The following is an 18,729-nucleotide window of genomic DNA, read 5'->3' as shown; positions in this document are numbered from 1 at the left end:
ACTTTGCGAGAGTCTGTCCACAGAAAGGTGCCCGAAGATTTCAGGGATCAGGATCATCTGGGGGTGGTGATCGAGAAACAGACCCAGGACACACTTGATGATACAGTGACAGGTACTGGTCTTTTATGATTAGATTGCATATGTATTGATATATACTAATGCATTCTTTACGAATATCTTTGACTGAATTGCATTGATATACATTGTACCTGTTGAGTCTGTATTTACTGTAGTCTTGATTCCTTATTTTTTTGGGGAAAGAAATTTGATATCAGTGATATTTCATGATATATCATATACTACAGTAAGTTGAGAATGAGATTGAGTTAGACTAGCTTGTACTTGTATTGTCTGATGATGACTGCATGATTGATATTGATATATCGAAAAAGTACCGAGCGATTATAGAGTCTTGCCAGGAAATGGTAAGATTTGGACCTGAAATGGCCAAAGAATGAATGATATACGGTCAGGATTCTTGATTTTGAATTCCTTGATATCCGTATTATATAAGATTCGATGATTATCGAAAGGAATGGAGTAATTCCTCATATATTCAGTTGATTACTGAAGATGAGCCTATCAGGGATTGATTTACTAGTAGCAGGAAGTTTGCTATAGTCTTACAGATGAGATTTCAGGTTGTCCTGTATCAGGGAGAGTGATTTCGGCCGTGATGTGATTCCAGTTATTGGTTTCATTCTAGAATTTCTTATAGACTGATACTGATTGAATTGAGAGAATTGAGATATCAGTGGAAAGATTTATTGCCTGAAGAGTTGGAGTTACATCTGATTATATGGTTCTCTGTAAAGTACTTCAGTTCCGTTTATGGGTTGATAAATCATGTGCTTAGAAGTGTTCTGATGATTATATGCTCGTTTTATCTATGATATTTTGATATATTCGCAGCGTATGATTGATTGAATCGGACAGTTGACAGTTGTATTGAATATTCTGGGTACTGAGAGTGTTGTATACAGAATTGTTCGGATATGAATTTTGATTGTAACCGATTGTATTCAGAGTCTATCATATCTGAGGATAGTATACTGATTGATTGTGCACAGTAAGACCCTGATCAGTGGCTGAGAACAACATTGAATATGGCAGAATTTTCGAAATGTCAGAAATGGCGTTCTATGCAGTTATTAGATCAGTATTGCGTATTGATATTTTGAATCTGATCCGATATTATTATCATTCTGAGTCCGTTTTTGATACCGATTGATATGAACCGTTGAGTTTATATACAGTCCAGTCGACTCAAAACTGGTTTTGAAAATTCAGCGATTTAGAAGTTTCATCAGACTGTTCAGAACTTGATTTTGATAGTCAGAACTGAATATCAGGTAGGTATTTTTCTTTAATTTATATTATTAACTGATTTGTTTGTGTCAGATATTCGCATTTGAAATAACAGGTATTGTCAGATGCACATAGTAGTAGTTTCAGCATTATTCTGGTAACGGGAAATGTATGATAATTCGAATAGACAGTTTTGATATAAACAGCTGAAATCAATTATGTCAGAATTGGTACTGAAATGTCTAAATCGTTGACAGGTGAAGACAGAAAGATAGAAACTTTTAGATTAATGATCTTGACTATTCACTTCTAAATAGAAATGGGAGTACATTTCTATAGATTGTGTGATGACACTACTGCAGTCTTGCCAAGATAGTAATTGTGATTGAACGACTGTTCAAATCGGTATAGATTCTATTGTACAAGATGATGCACAAATATGACCAGACGACTGAGAGATATGTCAGAAAAGGAGTCAGATTGTATTAAATGCCAAAGTTGATTTTATCAGACTGTGATTTTCGTTTGATTTTATACTTTTGGCTGAGTGTATAACATGATTTTTCATCTATAATTTATAGATTGACGGATAGTCGGAGTGAACTATCTAGATACTGGAGGATATCCAGGACATGTAGTGCTGGATTATAGCACTAGTTGGCATGATTCATTGTCACTTTTGAATTATTGTACGATAATAGCTACTAAACGAGTATCGAAATAGCTTGAGTTGAAGTATTGTACAGTGAAAACTGCTATTTTCCTTCTGATAGGAATGATATTGCAGTAATGCCTGAGATTGGAATTGATAGGATCAGATATCTGATAAGAAAAATGAAACTGATTCAGAAGAAATGAGGATAGCTCAGATTACGTAGACTATTAAGCCAATGTCGGACGATGACTGTTGGTATTTGAAGCCAAAGATTGAATATATCTTTAACTAAGATTAACAAATTTGGTAGCAGATGCCAATACTGATTTGTTATGAACTGGTGATTGGCATGTAATAGCCGAGCCCGGTGTACGGTACGATTTAAGTTTCGTATGTTATTTGGGTTTGTATTTAGATGATTAGAGTTGTGTTATGGGTTATAGTTTAGTTGGTATTATTGTTTGTGGCTTGGTTGTTATATTAGATGTTGTTGGTTGTGTTGTTTCAGTGTTTCGGATCGATTTTAGTTGCTTTGGTTTGTTTCTTGGCCGAGAGGAGACCGCACCTGCGGTAGTGCAAGGAGTGCACCCGCGGTCGACTGTGCAGATTTTTGAGTTGGAGAGCCGTAGCATCACCGCACCTGCGGTGATGCAGGGACCGCACCCGCGGTGCTTGCAGCGCCGCACCCGCGGTGTTAGTAGTTCAGAATTTTGTGGATTGCCGTGAGCTCAGCGCACCCGCGGCCCTTGTGTTGACGCACCCGCGGTCTAGGTATGGGCGAGATTTTAAGTTGCTTTTTGGAGTGGTTGGCCATCACTTTACCTTCTTCTCTTCTCTTTCATTTCGAATTCTCTCCATTTCTTATGGTTTTCTACCATTTCATTCATTTCCTACCTTTGATTCTTGGATCTAGTTGGATTTCCGAGTTTAGATCGAGCTTCTACGTGGTGAGAGGAAGCTTAGGTAAGTTTTTGGTGCATTTATCTCATGGTTTTGAGTTAAGAGTTGATTTGGGTTGTTGATTTTGTTGGATTTATGGATTGTTTAGCTTGGTATCTTGGATATTGAGTTGATGTTGGTGTTATATTTGGATTATTGTTGTAGGTGGTGAATCAAGTGATTAGAGGAGGTGTTCTTGTGGGTTGTAAGTGGAAACTCATCCCTTTTGCTCACATGATTGTATGTGTATTGTGTTTCAAAAGTTTTAATGTGTTATTCCCTTCAATTGATTCATTGCTATGTATTGTTATCATTGTTGATTATTGGAGACTTTTATGTCTCATATTTATTAAAAAGGGAATACAAGAGCAAAGATAGAGTTTCAAAGTGATTGTTAAAGCCAGAGAGAGTTTAAATGTTTTCGGATTGATAAATACATAGTCAGAGATTGCATGCAATATTAGTTGATCAACGACCATAGGCTTTTATCCCTCAGAGTTATCGGTTTATATCGATAGGGGTATTAGCACCAGAGCAGAGAAACTATTGATATCAATCCCCAGAGTAAAGAAAATACCATCTCATTGCTATTGCTATTGCTATGATATTCATGTTTCAGAGTTGATGGTATTTATGATTTCAAAGCCATGTTTTACAGAGTATATTGTATCATTGCTATGTTAGAGTTCCACTTGCTGAGATTTATTCTCATTTCAGTTATTTTTCATGTGATGCAGATCAGAGTAGAGGCCCGGGACGTTGACTGTGGACAGGGGGTCATATGCATACACCGTTGGAAGGAAGATTTTGGCATGATCATAGGAATGATGTTTTGTATTTTGTTTCGTCATTTGAATGATCATGTATTATTATTTTGTAAAGATGTTTAAAGAATTGTATTTTGAAACTCCTTCCATATTTTAAAGAAAATTTTTAATTTCCGCTGTGTATTTTATTTAAAGAGGTCAGAGGTGTCACATTTAGTGGTATCAGAGCGGTGTTCTTCGGACCAATGCATATGACCTCATCTACTGTCAACTGTCCGGGTAAGTTTTCTTGCATCTATCCATTGTTATATATTGATATGTCTTTTGTGAGCCATTGTAGAGTAGAGGATGCCACCTAAGAGGAAAGCAGTAGAGGGTGAGGATAGTTCTTCCTCGAGAGTTGTCGACGAGTTCGGCAAGTTGCTTAAAGAGCAGGCCAAGGTCCACAGTGAGCAGATTCAGCAGTTGCTCCGATTGCAAGGAGCAGGTCAGGGCAGAGGTCAAGGGAGAGGGCAAGTTGCTCAGGCTGTTGGCACTGATGCCATATTTTCTGCTTTCAAGAGAATGGATCCACCGGAATTCGCAGGTAGCACTGATCCTTTAGTTGCTGTCGAGTAGGTCAAGGCTTTAGAGGCGATCTTCGATCACCTCCAGTACGAGGACAAAGATAGGATCAGCTGTGCCGTCTTCATGTTGGTTAAAGCTGCTCGCATTTGGTGGAATGCGACCAAAGTAGGAGTTGATGTCTCGACATTGAAGTGGTCAGAGTTCACAGACTTGTTCTATGACAAGTATTTCCCCGATGCACTTCGAGCGAGGAAGGTTACGGAGTTCTTGGAGCTTCGTTAGGGGAGCTTGGATGTTGGTGAGTATATTCTGAAATTTGAAGAGGGTTGCTTGTTTGCTCCGTATGTTGCATCCAATGACAAAGATAAAGGCGCTCATTTCATTCGAGGCCTTAGAGCCGAGATTCGACGGGATATCAATATGTCCAAGGCCGCTACTTTCAAGGAGATTGTATCCAAGGCATTGTTGGCTAAGCAGGATGAGAAGGATATTGCTCGGGAGAGGCAAGCGAGACACCAGGCCTTTGCTCAGAGGGGCCAGAGTTCGAGTCAGAGAGGCAGGGATCGATTCAAGGGGAAGGGCAAGATGGAGTCGAGTCCTAGACCACCGCCAGTTCCAGTTGTTCCATCCGATCCAGAGAAGCCTTTGTGTTCTAAGTGTGGTCGACGTCATAGGGGAGAGTGCAGATTTGGCACTCATACTTGTTATCGTTGTGGCACGGCAGGCCACGTTGCCCGAGATTGTCCAAGAGGAGCTAGCCAAGAGAAGGTGCAGGGTCGTATCTTTTCGATGATAAAGGAAGGTATTAATCATGATTCTTCTGTGATCTCTAGTACTATTTTAATTTCAGGCAGAGTAGCTACGACTTTGATTGATACTGGTGCTACTCATTCTTTTATGTCTGAATTGTTTTTGAGATCTTTGGGTATAGTTCCTTCTGTTATTCCCCTCCAGTTCAATGTTGTTTTGCCTTCGGGAGATGTCTTGTGCCCAACATCGATAGTGCATGCTTGCCATGTTCGTATTGTTGATAGGGAGGTTTTTGCTGATTTGATTGTGATCCCGATGGTTGCCTTTGATGTTATTCTTGGCATGGATTGGCTGTCGACCTATCGTGCTGTTATCGATTGCGTTGCTAAGACGGTGACTTTTGCAGATGATGGCCAGGGAGGAGTTCTCGCCAGTGCAGGTACTTCGCTGGTCCTTCCTTTTCTTTCCTGTCTTGAGGCTGAGAGATTGATGTGTAGAGGTTGTGATGTATTTCTGGCTTCTGTTGTGGATGTGGATAGTATTGTGAAATTGAATATTGATGATATTGATGTGGTGAGGGAGTTTGCTGATGTGTTTGAGGATGATGTTCCGGGTTTGCCGCCGGACAGAGATGTTGAGTTCGTGATTGATTTAGCTCCAGGTACGGTTCCTATTTCTAAGGCTCCGTATAGGATGGCTCCTACCGAGATGAAGGAGTTGAAGACGCAGCTGCAGGATCTTCTAGACAAGGGTTTTATTCGTCCGAGTTCTTCGCCTTGGGGAGCTCCGGTTCTTTTTGTCAAGAAGAAAGATGGGTCGTTGCGGCTGTGTATCGACTACCGAGAGCTTAACAAAGTGACTGTCAAGAACAAGTATCCGTTGCCTCGGATTGACGATCTATTTGACCAGCTCCATGGTGCCACTGTCTTTTCGAAGATTGATCTTCGGTCTGGCTACTATCAGTTGAAGGTTAGGGAGTCTGATATCCCTAAGACGGCGTTCAGGACCAGGTATGGTCACTATGAGTTTCTCGTGATGTCTTTTGGTCTGACCAATGCCCCTTCAGTTTTCATGGACCTGATGAACCGAGTGTTCAAGCCGTTCTTGGATAGCTTCGTCATTGCCTTCATCGACGACATCTTGATCTATTCCAAGACCAGAGAGCTTCATTCAGAGCATCTCAGAGTTGTGCTTCAGTTGTTGAGAGAGAGGAGGCTGTTTGCCAAGTTGAAGAAGTGCGAGTTTTGGTTGGATCAGATTTCTTTTCTAGGCCATGTCGTTTCGAAAGATGGCTTATCTATTGATCCAGTGAAGGTAGAGGCGATTCAGAAGTGGCCTATTCCTACCACTGTTTCAGAGGTACGCAGTTTCCTTGGTTTGGCGGGTTATTATCGTCGTTTCATTTCAGATTTTTCCAAGATTGCCCTGCCATTGTCCTATCTGACGAGGAAGACTGTGAAGTTCGAGTGGTCCATCGATTGCCAGAGTGCCTTTCAGGAGTTGAAGGATAGATTGACGACAGCTCCTGTTCTTTCATTGCCCAGTGGTTCAGAGGATTTTGTTGTCTATACCGATGCGTCGAAGAAAGGCCTTGGTGCAGTGCTGATGCAGCGAGGTAAGGTCATTGCCTATGCTTCTCGCCAGTTGAAGGATTACGAGAAGAATTATCCGACGCATGATTTAGAGCTGGCAGCTGTGGTTTTCGCCTTGAAGATTTGGAGACATTACTTGTATGGCGAAAAGTGTGAGATCTTCACAGACCACAAGAGTTTGAAGTATCTGTTTTCTCAGAAAGAGCTCAATATGCGACAGAGGAGGTGGTTAGAGCTTGTCAAAGATTATGATGTGACTATCAGTTACCACCCAGGGAAAGCAAACGTTGTGGCTGATGCTTTGAGTCGTAAGTCGAGTTCTTCCTTGAGTTCTTTGATTCAGAGGCCATTGTTGATGGATTTGCAGAGAGAGGAGATTGCTTTGGTAGTTCCGGGGACTATTGCTCGCCTTTCAGCGTTGGTCATTCGGGCTACATTGACGGACAGGATCCGTAGAGAGCAGACTGACGATGTTCAGTTGTCAGAGTTGAGAGCTAGAGCAGAGGAGAGAGGTAATTCAGAGTTTGGTTTGAATGGAGACGGTTTGGTGACTTTCAGAGGCCGTATTTGTGTTCTTGTTGGCGATGATATTCGGAGAGACGTCTTGACAGAGGCTCATACTGCGCCATATTCGATTCATCCAGGCAGTACAAAGATGTATCAGGATCTTCGTCGACTCTATTGGTGGCCAGGTATGAAGAAAGATATTGCTTTGTTCATTTCTCAGTGCCTTACTTGTCAGCAGGTGAAGATCGAGCATCAGAGACCTGCTGGGACATTGTTATCATTGCCGATTCCTCAGTGGAAGTGGGAGCATATTACGATGGATTTTGTGACGGGTCTTCCCAGAGTGCAGAGAGGTTTCAATTCCATTTGGGTTATCGTTGATCGATTGACCAAGTCAGCGCACTTTCTTCCAGTCAAGACGACGTATTCCATGAACCAATATGCTGAGGATTACATAGCAGAGATTGTTAGACTTCATGGTGTGCCTGTGTCGATTGTGTCTGATCGTGACCCCAGATTTACTTCAGAGTTTTGGAAGAGTTTGCACAGAGATATGGGTTCGCGGTTAGCGTTCAGTACAGCTTATCACCCTCAGAGCGACGGTCAGTCAGAGAGAGTCATTCAGATTCTTGAGATATGCTCAGAGCTTGTACTATTGATTATTCTGGTAGCTGGGATTCTAAATTGCCACTTGTGGAGTTCACGTACAACAATAGCTACCAGGCGTCGATTGGGATGGCACCGTATGAGGCACTTTATGGCAGGAAGTGCAGATCTCCCTTGTATTGGGATGAGGTTGGTGAGAGGAGGATGTTGGGACCAGAGTTGGTCCAGCAGACGGCTGATGTTGTTGCTGTGATCAGAGAGAGGATGAAGACTGCGCAATCGAGACAGAAGAGCTATGCAGATGTTCGTCGTAGGCCTTTGCAGTTCGAGGTTGGCGATCACGTGTTCTTGAAGATAGCACCTCTCAAGGGTGTGATGCGATTTGGCAAGAAGGGCAAGTTGAGTCCTAGATTTATTGGTCCATTTGAGATATTGGACAGAGTCGGTGACAGAGCCTACAGATTAGCCCTACCGCCAGATCTTGACAGAGTTCACAATGTGTTTCATGTATCGATGCTCAGGAAGTATGTTGCGAATCCTTCCCATGTTCTTCGCCACGAGCCATTGGACTTGACGCCGAGTTTGACGTACCAAGAGATTCCGATTCAGATTCTGGATCGCACAGTTAGAGTATTGAGGAACAAAGAGATCGGCATCGTTAAAGTCCTTTGGAGGAACCATTTGATCGAGGAGGCTACGTGGGAACCAGAGGATGAGATGAGAGAGAAGTATCCTGAGTTGTTCGTGCAGTGACGTCAATTTCGCGGACGAAATTCCTCTAAGGGGGGAGATTGTAATAGCCGAGCCCGGTGTACGGTACGATTTAAGTTTTGTATGTTATTTGGGTTTGTATTTAGATGATTAGAGTTGTGTTATGGGTTATAGTTTAGTTGGTATTATTGTTTGTGGCTTGGTTGTTATATTAGATGTTGTTGGTTGTGTTGTTTCAGTGTTTCGGATCGATTTTAGTTGCTTTGGTTTGTTTCTTGGCCGAGAGGAGACCGCACCCGCGGTAGTGCAAGGAGTGCACCCGCGGTCGACTGTGCAGATTTTTGAGTTGGAGAGCCGTAGCATCACCGCACCTGTGGTGATGCAGGGACCGCACCCGCGGTGCTTGCAGCGCCGCACCCGTGGTGTTAGTAGTTCAGAATTTTGTGGATTGCCGTGAGCTCAGCGCACCCGCGGCCCTTGTGTTGACGCACCCGCGGTCTAGGTATGGGCGAGATTTTAAGTTGCTTTTTGGAGTGGTTGGCCATCACTTTACCTTCTTCTCTTCTCTTTCATTTCGAATTCTCTCCATTTCTTATGGTTTTCTACCATTTCATTCATTTCCTACCTTTGATTCTTGGATCTAGTTGGATTTCCGAGTTTAGATCGAGCTTCTACGTGGTGAGAGGAAGCTTAGGTAAGTTTTTGGTGCATTTATCTCATGGTTTTGAGTTAAGAGTTGATTTGGGTTGTTGATTTTGTTGGATTTATGGATTGTTTAGCTTGGTATCTTGGATATTGAGTTGATGTTGGTGTTATATTTGGATTATTGTTGTAGGTGGTGAATCAAGTGATTAGAGGAGGTGTTCTTGTGGGTTGTAAGTGGAAACTCATCCCTTTTGCTCACATGATTGTATATGTATTGTGTTTCAAAAGTTTTAATGTGTTATTCCTTTCAATTGATTCATTGCTATGTATTGTTATCATTGTTGATTATTGGAGACTTTTATGTCTCATATTTATTAAAAAGGGAATACAAGAGCAAAGATAGAGTTTCAAAGTGATTGTTAAAGCCAGAGAGAGTTTAAATGTTTTCGGATTGATAAATACATAGTCAGAGATTGCATGCAATATTAGTTGATCAACGACCATAGGCTTTTATCCCTCAGAGTTATCGGTTTATATCGATAGGGGTATTAGCACCAGAGCAGAGAAACTATTGATATCAATCCCCAGAGTAAAGAAAATACTCTCATTGCTATTGCTATTGCTATGATATTCATGTTTCAGAGTTGATGGTATTTATGATTTCAAAGCCATGTTTTACAGAGTATATTGTATCATTGCTATGTTAGAGTTCCACTTGCTGAGATTTATTCTCATTTCAGTTATTTTTCATGTGATGCAGATCAGAGTAGAGGCCCGGGACGTTGACTGTGGACAGGGGGTCATATGCATACACCGTTGGAAGGAAGATTTTGGCATGATCATAGGAATGATGTTTTGTATTTTGTTTCGTCATTTGAATGATCATGTATTATTATTTTGTAAAGATGTTTAAAGAATTGTATTTTGAAACTCCTTCCATATTTTAAAGAAAATTTTTAATTTCCGCTGTGTATTTTATTTAAAGAGGTCAGAGGTGTCACATGGCATATACGGATATTGTATAGCCATTGTTCTAAGGTTGATTCTATTACAAGTGATGTTGTTGATATGAGCTTATTACAGTTCTGTATATCTCCTTCTTATACCTGATTTGAGATATGATATGATTATCTGTATCACACGAATTGAGTGTTTGTGATTTCGGGGACGAAATCGTATCTTAGAGGGGGAGAAATGTAAGGCCCGAGAAAGTGATTACCGTAATCTGAAATGATTTGAGTATAATTACTGTAATCTGAGATTTTTCTGAAATGATTTATTATTTAATCAAGGTAATTACAGACGGATCGGATCGGACTGGGAAAGATGAGACAAGACGCGAAATATATGTGCGAGGGTGTGCATCGGGCACATGCGCGACGTGTAAGCGTGCACATGCGTATAATTTCCAGAACCTCTCGCGCATATGCACGGGACAGGGCGCGCATATGCGCGAGGTAGGTGAAATGCCGAGGAAAAACTCCAGAGAGCTCGGCGCATATGCGCGACGGAAATGGCGCACATGCGCGTGAGGGACAGAAGGTTCGGCGCATTTGCGCGGGAGTGACGGCGCATATGCGCGAAGGGATAAAATGCCGGGCCGAGAGTTCGGCGCATATGCGCGACGCTTGGGCGCGCATATGCGCCAGTCATGCAGAATGTAAGGGTGCCACTTGCCATTGCATGCGTGAACGTGTATATATATATATATATATATAAAAGTAAATGACAATTATCAGAAAAAGGAAGAATCGAGGGAACTCTAGAGAAATTCCTTCGTGGAATAGTACTTGCGATTATGCAAAATCCGCCCGTTTGATTTTGAATTCGACTTCAGTACCGTGTTCCTATCAACGTAGGCTATAACTGGACGTAAGTTTTACTACGTTTTGACATGTTTTGAAATTAGACTATTGTCAGAATTGAATAGGATTCATATATGATGTTCTTGTCATGTTAGACATCATAGAATCGAAGTCAGATTGAGAAACAGACTGATTGTGGAATTGTTATGATTTTTGGATTCGATTTGACTGAGAATTCATATCATAACTGTGTTGTTATTGAGATTATGACTGGCATCGATATGAATTATGAGTTCTGGTATTATATCTGTGATGTTTTGATTGACGGGGTTATCGAGACAGCATTGTTATACCGTCGAAACATCAGTTAATTGATATTGATCAGATTCAGTAATGACTTCGATTATATCGTAGTATTGTCGATATGAATTGGATGGTGTCTTGATTCGACATTGATCAGATTATGTGTTTTAATTTGAATTGATCAGAACAGGTTCTGAATTGAGTTGTTATTGATATTATATCTGTTCGGTATTATTATTACCAGATTGGGAATGAACCGAGATAGAGTCGGGACTTCTTCTTCTTCTTCTGAGCGAGAAGATAAAGGTATAAATTAATGTTGAGTTGGGATTGCACAACTTGAGTGAGGTTTGACTCGAGTTTCCCTTAACCACATACTTTATTTTATTGCATTGTTATTTGCAATTGAATACGATTGATATTTTTGGTCTATGGATTTATAGACAATGTATGTCTTGAGTCATAAGCGGATATGCTTAGTCGTAGACATTTCATCTTCTGACAGAAGGGCCGGATAGTGAGGACGCGTCACTGGCCCATTGCACTTTGTCACAGGACAGGATATTGGTGATAGGACCACAGTCCATGACGGTTAGGTCAGGACACTGGATGTTGGTTATATCGACGTGGATAGAACTGGAGTCTTTTCTATTACTGTTGGTCGATATAGGAATACCACATCTGGAAACCGGGATCCCTAGGCTAGGATTGAGTCTAGTCTAAAACATGGAGTCACGAGTCTGAGTGACGATTATATTGATTTATATTTATTGATGTTGATTATGTTCCTGAATATGGTTCATGTTCCTTGATGTTCCTGATATTGGTACATGCTTAGAATAGAATTTATTCTGGATATTGAATTATGTTCCGGATTAGGGTACATGTATGGAATATGATTATTCTTGTTATGGATTGATATCATGATTTTGATATGTAATATGATTTTTGATATATGCTTTTATATTGTTTATATGATGGCATGTATACATGATTTATACTGGGATATTTATATCTCACCGGAGTTATCCGGCTGTTGTCTTGTTTGTATGTGTGCATGGCAACAGGTGGGATAGGATCAGGGTCAAGAAGAGTACGAGGCTGGACTAGATAGCGTGGAGATCCGGGCTTGGAAGCAACTTAGGATTCAGCACTTATTTGTAATTGAACCTAGTTGGATTATTGTAGATTATACAATAATTGTATGTTATGTTTAAAATGTAATTTGAATTTAATTACATTACGTTCCCGCTGTATAATTTAAGGAAAAAAAAAAATTAAAAATTTAGACCCTGTTTTATATTTGATTAATTATTCCTAAAGACGATTAAGGAATGAATTAGCGTCCGGGTCCCCACACTCAGAACGTGCCGGAGAGATACCCCTACGGATAGGGTCACGAAAGTCATGAACAGACCGATTCGCAGGCGCTCTACTCTCACCAGAAAGCGGGGAACGCCTCCCCACAGTGGCCTTGCGAGCCCGGATCGTCGCCAAATCAAATATATCACCTGCACAAATACAGTTGGCCGAAAAGGTTATATAAAAGAGAGAGAATCAGCTAATTCTAGTGCGAAATAATATGGAGAATGAAGGAATAACCAACACAGTGTACAAAAAATTAAAATTAATACCAACGATCATTAAATTCCTAGGATTAAAAAGTTCTTCAAAAAGACCTAAATCACGACATTGAAGTTGAAGTGCGCGGTGAGTCCCTCTCATCGCAATAACTCGAACTCCCGAACTCCAAACCACGGGTATCTCCCACCCGCAATCCTTAACGTAAAAAAATTGAGATTTCCAAAAGCTTCTAGGAGACGGGATTCGGGACAAAAATTTATATTTGGCTCGAGGTTGAAAGTAAACAAACGAGTCTGGTTTGCTCCTACACGTCGAGAAAAGTGAATTGAACAGTTCTACAGACAAAGGCATGCGAATTTCCCTCATTTTATGACAAAATGATGAATAAACTATAACGGCATTTGGGGTCAATTGACTAAAACTTATACCAAGGCCCTCGACCAACTCCACTAAAAGAGGTTGCGGAGGAAACGACAGTCCACCAGTGAAGTATTCAAGGAAAAGGGTGAAATGACCCGATGGTGGGTTATGGCGGTCATCTCGGACGCAATCGAATTTGGAGAGTAACTATCAGAATCATCACTGGCGCTAGAGCCACTTATGGAATTTCGGTTAAACCGGTGATTGGCCAATAGCAAGGAATATTCCTTCCCTCGAGGAGCACAACCTGCACAAAATTTCATTTTTTGTTCTTTTTATTTATCAAAATGCCTACAAACAATACGTCTCACGCAAATAAAAAATTATATGAAAAAAAAACTTATTGCCATCATCATTTCGTTGCGGGATCATTTCTCAAACAATGGAAGAACATGTACAAAATCAAAAGATTTTTAAAAAAAATAAAAAATAAAACGTGAGATTTCCCCAAACCTTAAAATATATCAATCACAACACATGAGCTTGAAGGGTCCGAATCTTCACTACAACAAAAATGGTTTTCCGCAGCGCGCATATGAGCTTTCCGCAGCGCGCATTGCACGCTACAAAGTTACAAGCTGTTAAAAGTTCAAGATTATCCGCGGCGTGCATTGTACGCTGTTAATACTATTATTAACGGCGTGCATATGGACGCTGTTAATACAACTTTCCGCAGCGTGCATGCGTACGCCGTTACTAGTCATAAAAAAACAAAATATTAGCGACGGTTTTGGATCAAACCGTCTCCTATCAGCGACGGTTTATAAATTAAACACCGTCGCTAAAATAACGACGGAATTTAAAAAAAAAGACGGTTAAAACTTTGCGACGGTTATAAAAGCCGTCGCTAAATTTTGTGTAAATATAAAAAAAAAATAAATTATAATTTAATAAATTTTAACAAATAAAAATTAAAAAATTAACCAAAAATGGAAACAAAACCAGGTATCTAAATCGAAACTAAAATCATATAAGTATAGAAAAATTTTAAGTGTTGTTAAATAGTGTGGAGGAAATGAAACGGAGATCGGTTTAAATAGATAATATGCGTTTTGTTGCGACGGTAATTTATTAAACCGTCGCCGATTTATTTCTTTTAGCGACGGTTATCAGTTAACCGTCGCCGATCTACATCGGCGACGGTCGTAGATAACCCGTCGCTAAATGTGGCCTTAAATCGTGTAAGGCGGCGACGGTTATAGATCAACCGTCGCTAATTGTGACCTTAAATCGAAATTAGGACTCATTTTCGGCAGCGTGCTAATAATATGCATGCCGTGAATAATACTATTAACGGCGTGCGATTAATGTACGCCGTTAATATCTGAACACGAATTTTTTTTAAAAAAATGATTTAATTTTAACAGCACACATAAACTTGCACGTCGTTAATAATTTTATTAACGGCGTTCGTTTATTGTGAGCTGTCGTTTATATAATTTATTAACAGCGCACAAAATTGCAAGCTGCAAATATTACTATCCGCAGCGTGCGTTTAATGCACGCCGTCCATAGTAATATCCGCAGCGTGCTTTTAATGCACGCTGTTCATAGTATCAAGTTACTATCCGCAGCTTGCTTTATATGCACGCCGTCGATAGTACTATCCGCAGCGTGCTTTTAAAGCACGCCGTTAATAGTATCAAGTGTAACACTATTAACGGCGCACAGGTCGGTGCACGCCGTGAAAAGTCGTATTCGCAGCGTGCTTTTAATGCACGCTGTTGATGACGTGCTGCGGAAAGTCATTTTTCTTGTAGTGCTTTGTCATACTCAAAATATCTGTGTGTTTGTGTGTATTTATATAAGTAACACTACAAGAAAAACACGGATTAGAGACCGAAAAATCGGTCTCTAATCGGTCTCTACATCACAATAGAGACCGATTAGCGACCGATTTTGTTGGTATCAATACCCTTAGTCGCTAATTTTGAGAGACCGATACAATTAAGCGGTCTCTAAATTAGAGACCACATTTACATATTCGGTCTCTAAATTAGAGACCGATATTATATATGCGGTTTCTACTTTAGATACCGACTTCGTACACGCAGTCTCTAATATAGAGACCGAATTATTATTCAGTCGCTATATTAGAGACCAACACAACATAATCAGTCTCTAAGTTAGAGACTGAATGTAAGAAATCGGTCTCTAAATTAGATATTGTTTTTCCCCCTCCAGCCTGTGTTATTTACCCCAATCCAAACACAACGCAATATGCATAATCAATCAATATAACCATCCAAAAAACACAACTCAGTATTAACCACAACTTATCAACACCAAAATCAATACAAATATTTATACCAACTATTCAAGTGTTAAATATCCAAAACAAATGTCAATTCATTCTACAAAATGTTCAACCACTTCCAAACATTTATATGTCAATCTAATCGAAACTCAAACTTTAACTACTAGGACGGTGTCTAAGGAGCTTGAGTCTCATCAGAATCTATAATAGGTGAAGAAAAGTCTGGAAAAGCAGAAGGAGGTACTAGTGTTTGCGAAAGCACAAAACGAGCCATAAATTCACGCATCTTTTCCTCCAATTCAGTAACTCGAGTCTTCAAATCTGCATTCTCTGCCCTCAACTCTTGTATCTCAACACATGAGCTACTTGGACGAACCCTTCCTGTAGAAGCAGACGTCGCATGAGGAAAGACAACTTTTGCTTGGGAGCCAAGTCCATAAATGCATCTTTTTTTCATCCCTCCAACAACCTCGTAATATATGTCGTTTATGGCATCCTGTGATGGAGTATGTGGTTCTTCCCCGTCTGTAGTAGCTTCAGATATCTCAGAAATTCTTGTGGTCATATTATCCTATGTCAAACGAAAAAATTTCAGCAAGTAAAATTATATCCAACAGAAAAAAGATGAGTTTTTAGCACTCAAGCATTGAAAATGGTAGAACTATATTATTTACTAATAATTTTTTAAAACTTACATCTAGAGCTTGAGATCGTGCATCGACAAATGTTCCATCCTTGTGCCGATGTGTAATTCGAAACACCTCCCAACAATTAATTTTTCGCTTTAACTCCGCTTCCTGCACAAACAAATTCAAATATGCTAACTTTGTGATATTAAAGAATGAAATATATTATTTGAAACTCACCAATTTCAAAGTATGCTCAATTATAGAGCGTGATCCAGCCGTGTGCTTAGTAACTCCAGTGCCTGTGCCAGCCACCTCACTATTTCTGTTATTTGTAGCTACCTCTGATTTTTTTTTCCATTTTACCCCGCTCCAAACAATCTGCCATGCAGCCCATACATTAGTAGGAACATGTGTTGGCGGATGAATCTTTTTTCTCCATTTGTGCAACAGCTTTTTGTATAGTTGTTGACAATACAAATTCCATGTTGACTTAAATTGTTCCTCTTTCCCAGGTTGCCATGTATATATCTTCTGCAATGTTTAAACCAACATAAACAAAAAAAGAATAATTATTGTTTCTACTGTTATTATTAGTATTTAACTTCTTACCAAAAACTCTTTGTAGTAAAAATCTTTTCCTTCTTCATCTAAATGTCCCCATGTATGGCCAGATGCATACTGTCGTAGTTTGAACTTAGAAGTGATATATGCAGAAACCCTATGTCCATGAGGAACAAAACTGCAATAAAAAATTCATCAATATTTAAAACTGGCAAAAAATAAAATTGATTGAATATTATAAAATTTAAAAATAATAAAATACTTATTGCTGATTTAAAAAAATACTTACTTATTACCCACTACTCTGAGCTCAATCCGATCACCAACATCTTCTTCTGCAATGTCAACCATGATGAAGACTGCAAAATCAAATCGTAACACAAACAATTTTGAAATACTACTCAATCACATAAAAAATAGATATCATGGCCTTTTAATATGAAAGTTGTTAGATATCATTGTTCTCATTCATACAATTCAATCTTCATCATAGTCTGTATAATCATCATCATTAATATCCAAGTTATCATAGTCTGACTCTATTACGACATCAATCTCATCATCGGTAGACATCTCTTCATCATCCAATTCCTCATAAGTAACGTTTACATCTACAAGTAACTGTGATGTAGTTTGAACTTGTGAATCAAGTGAATGTCCCTCCGCTTCCTCATTCTGAAAGGCATCGTGGTCCTCATGCGTGAGGGAAGTTGGCATTTCTATTGTTGATCGAGCCTTCATTTTACAAATTGCTATCCATTCACTAGGTCCTCTTCTTATATGTAATTGCATAATCGAAGATGAAGCTCGTTTGGTTCAAGTGTATACTACAGCAAGAAAATGTGGAAATATCCTAACAACATCTGAAATGGAAAACTAACAAAAAACTGTATCAAAATTACGGGATCTTGAAATTATAATTCTAGTCACACTTTTCATTCCATTACAAAGAATATTTTATTAGTGTCTACAGAGAAGTCCTACATTTTAGAGTGAAGGAATGTAATTCATTTTCTTCATTTCTCCCCTTATTCTCTCTTGCATTTAATAAATTCCCAAACATAACACGATGAAGTTAACTGGTAAGCTACATACCTTCTGAACTCTCCGAGTGAATTCAACAGGTCTGCTTTTCAGTCGACGATCCCTTTCCAAATTCAGAGTCTGATCTTCGATGTTAGCTCATCCAACAGTGGATAAGCTTCAATCTCTAACTCTGATGCCTGATCAATTCAATGAAGTACAAATCCATAATCAATACTTGAAGTACTTTAAAAAAATATATGAACAGACATACAAATGTATATGTAAATCAATCTCGGGCTTAAGTTAGGCATGTCTCCATCGTTGCCTGCTTATTTTTGCAGGTTTGGTGGGCAACCGATGCATGTTTTAATTTGCTCAATGTTGGTGGTTTGGACCTCTCCAGTGGTGTTCATTAATGTTGTATGAAAAAATAATGAAAATATAATCCATATTGATGAGCTTAAGCATTCATAAGCCAACGAATTCACATTTATTAACTATCTCCTCCCTCTATTGCCATTAATTTATTATTAAAGTCAGAACATTAGTTCTCTTTAATCCAATTTCAACCTCTTTTCAATTCATATCGATTTTGAGCAAATTTTCATTATCTGTCCATTATTTCAACAGTTTTTCGTGGATTATAGTGATTACCCTCAATTCAGTGTCAGAGAGTTTGGAGGATGCCTGGCTAAATTGAAGGACCAGAAGCCAGTCCCTCGTAGCTGGGGGACCTTTCGGCATCGATTACATCTCTGGAATCGAATCTTGTAGGAAATTCGAGAACGTATATATGATTTCAATTATAATTTATACCGAAAATTGCAATTTGGATCATGTATGTTCGCTGTTTTGGGATTTTCAACAAAAGAATTTGTGTTTCAATTTCTCCCAAAAGAACTCAAAAGAGGTAGGAAAAAAAAACTTAACATTTAGAAAATTTGCTCGAATCAGAATATGGAGGAGCTATGGAAGATACCTTGTAGTCGGCGGCGGCAGTAGGTGGCGACAAGCGGCGATGGTGTTGGAAGAATAGAAAGCGCAAGTTTTGTAGGGTTTGAGAGATGACTGGAGCGAGAGGAACGCGGGGAGTTTAA

The 18,729-nt window shown here is 39.6% G+C and overlaps 1 protein-coding gene across 1 annotated transcript; it reads right to left on the bottom strand.

Moving 5' to 3' along the window:
* Window positions 1-15,434: 15,434 nt before the first annotated feature.
* Window positions 15,435-18,729, bottom strand: LOC140828459 (uncharacterized). The gene is made up of 7 exons (XM_073191415.1): window positions 18,612-18,729; window positions 17,702-17,829; window positions 16,896-16,965; window positions 16,655-16,784; window positions 16,283-16,576; window positions 16,112-16,213; window positions 15,435-15,987 (listed from the first exon to the last, which is right to left on the bottom strand). The coding sequence occupies exons 3-7, from the start codon at window positions 16,955-16,957 to the stop codon at window positions 15,592-15,594; spliced, it is 984 nt and encodes a 327-aa protein (XP_073047516.1). The 5' UTR covers window positions 16,958-16,965; window positions 17,702-17,829; window positions 18,612-18,729; the 3' UTR covers window positions 15,435-15,591.

Source organism: Primulina eburnea, chromosome 3, assembly GCF_022965805.1.
Source record: "Primulina eburnea isolate SZY01 chromosome 3, ASM2296580v1, whole genome shotgun sequence".
Classification (NCBI taxonomy): domain Eukaryota; kingdom Viridiplantae; phylum Streptophyta; class Magnoliopsida; order Lamiales; family Gesneriaceae; genus Primulina; species Primulina eburnea.
This window is presented reverse-complemented; position numbering and strand designations above follow the sequence as displayed.

Bases quoted from the DNA above. Each gene is read 5' to 3' on its own strand.
- LOC140828459 (XM_073191415.1), bottom strand. From the start codon at position 16,957: ATGGTTGACATTGCAGAAGAAGATGTTGGTGATCGGATTGAGCTCAGA. The intron at 16,214-16,282 runs GTGAGTTTCAAA...TTGTTTGTGCAG, and splicing joins TTGAGCATACTTTGAAATTG to GAAGCGGAGTTAAAGCGAAA. The intron at 15,988-16,111 runs GTAAGTTTTAAA...CGTTTGACATAG, and splicing joins CACGATCTCAAGCTCTAGAT to GATAATATGACCACAAGAAT.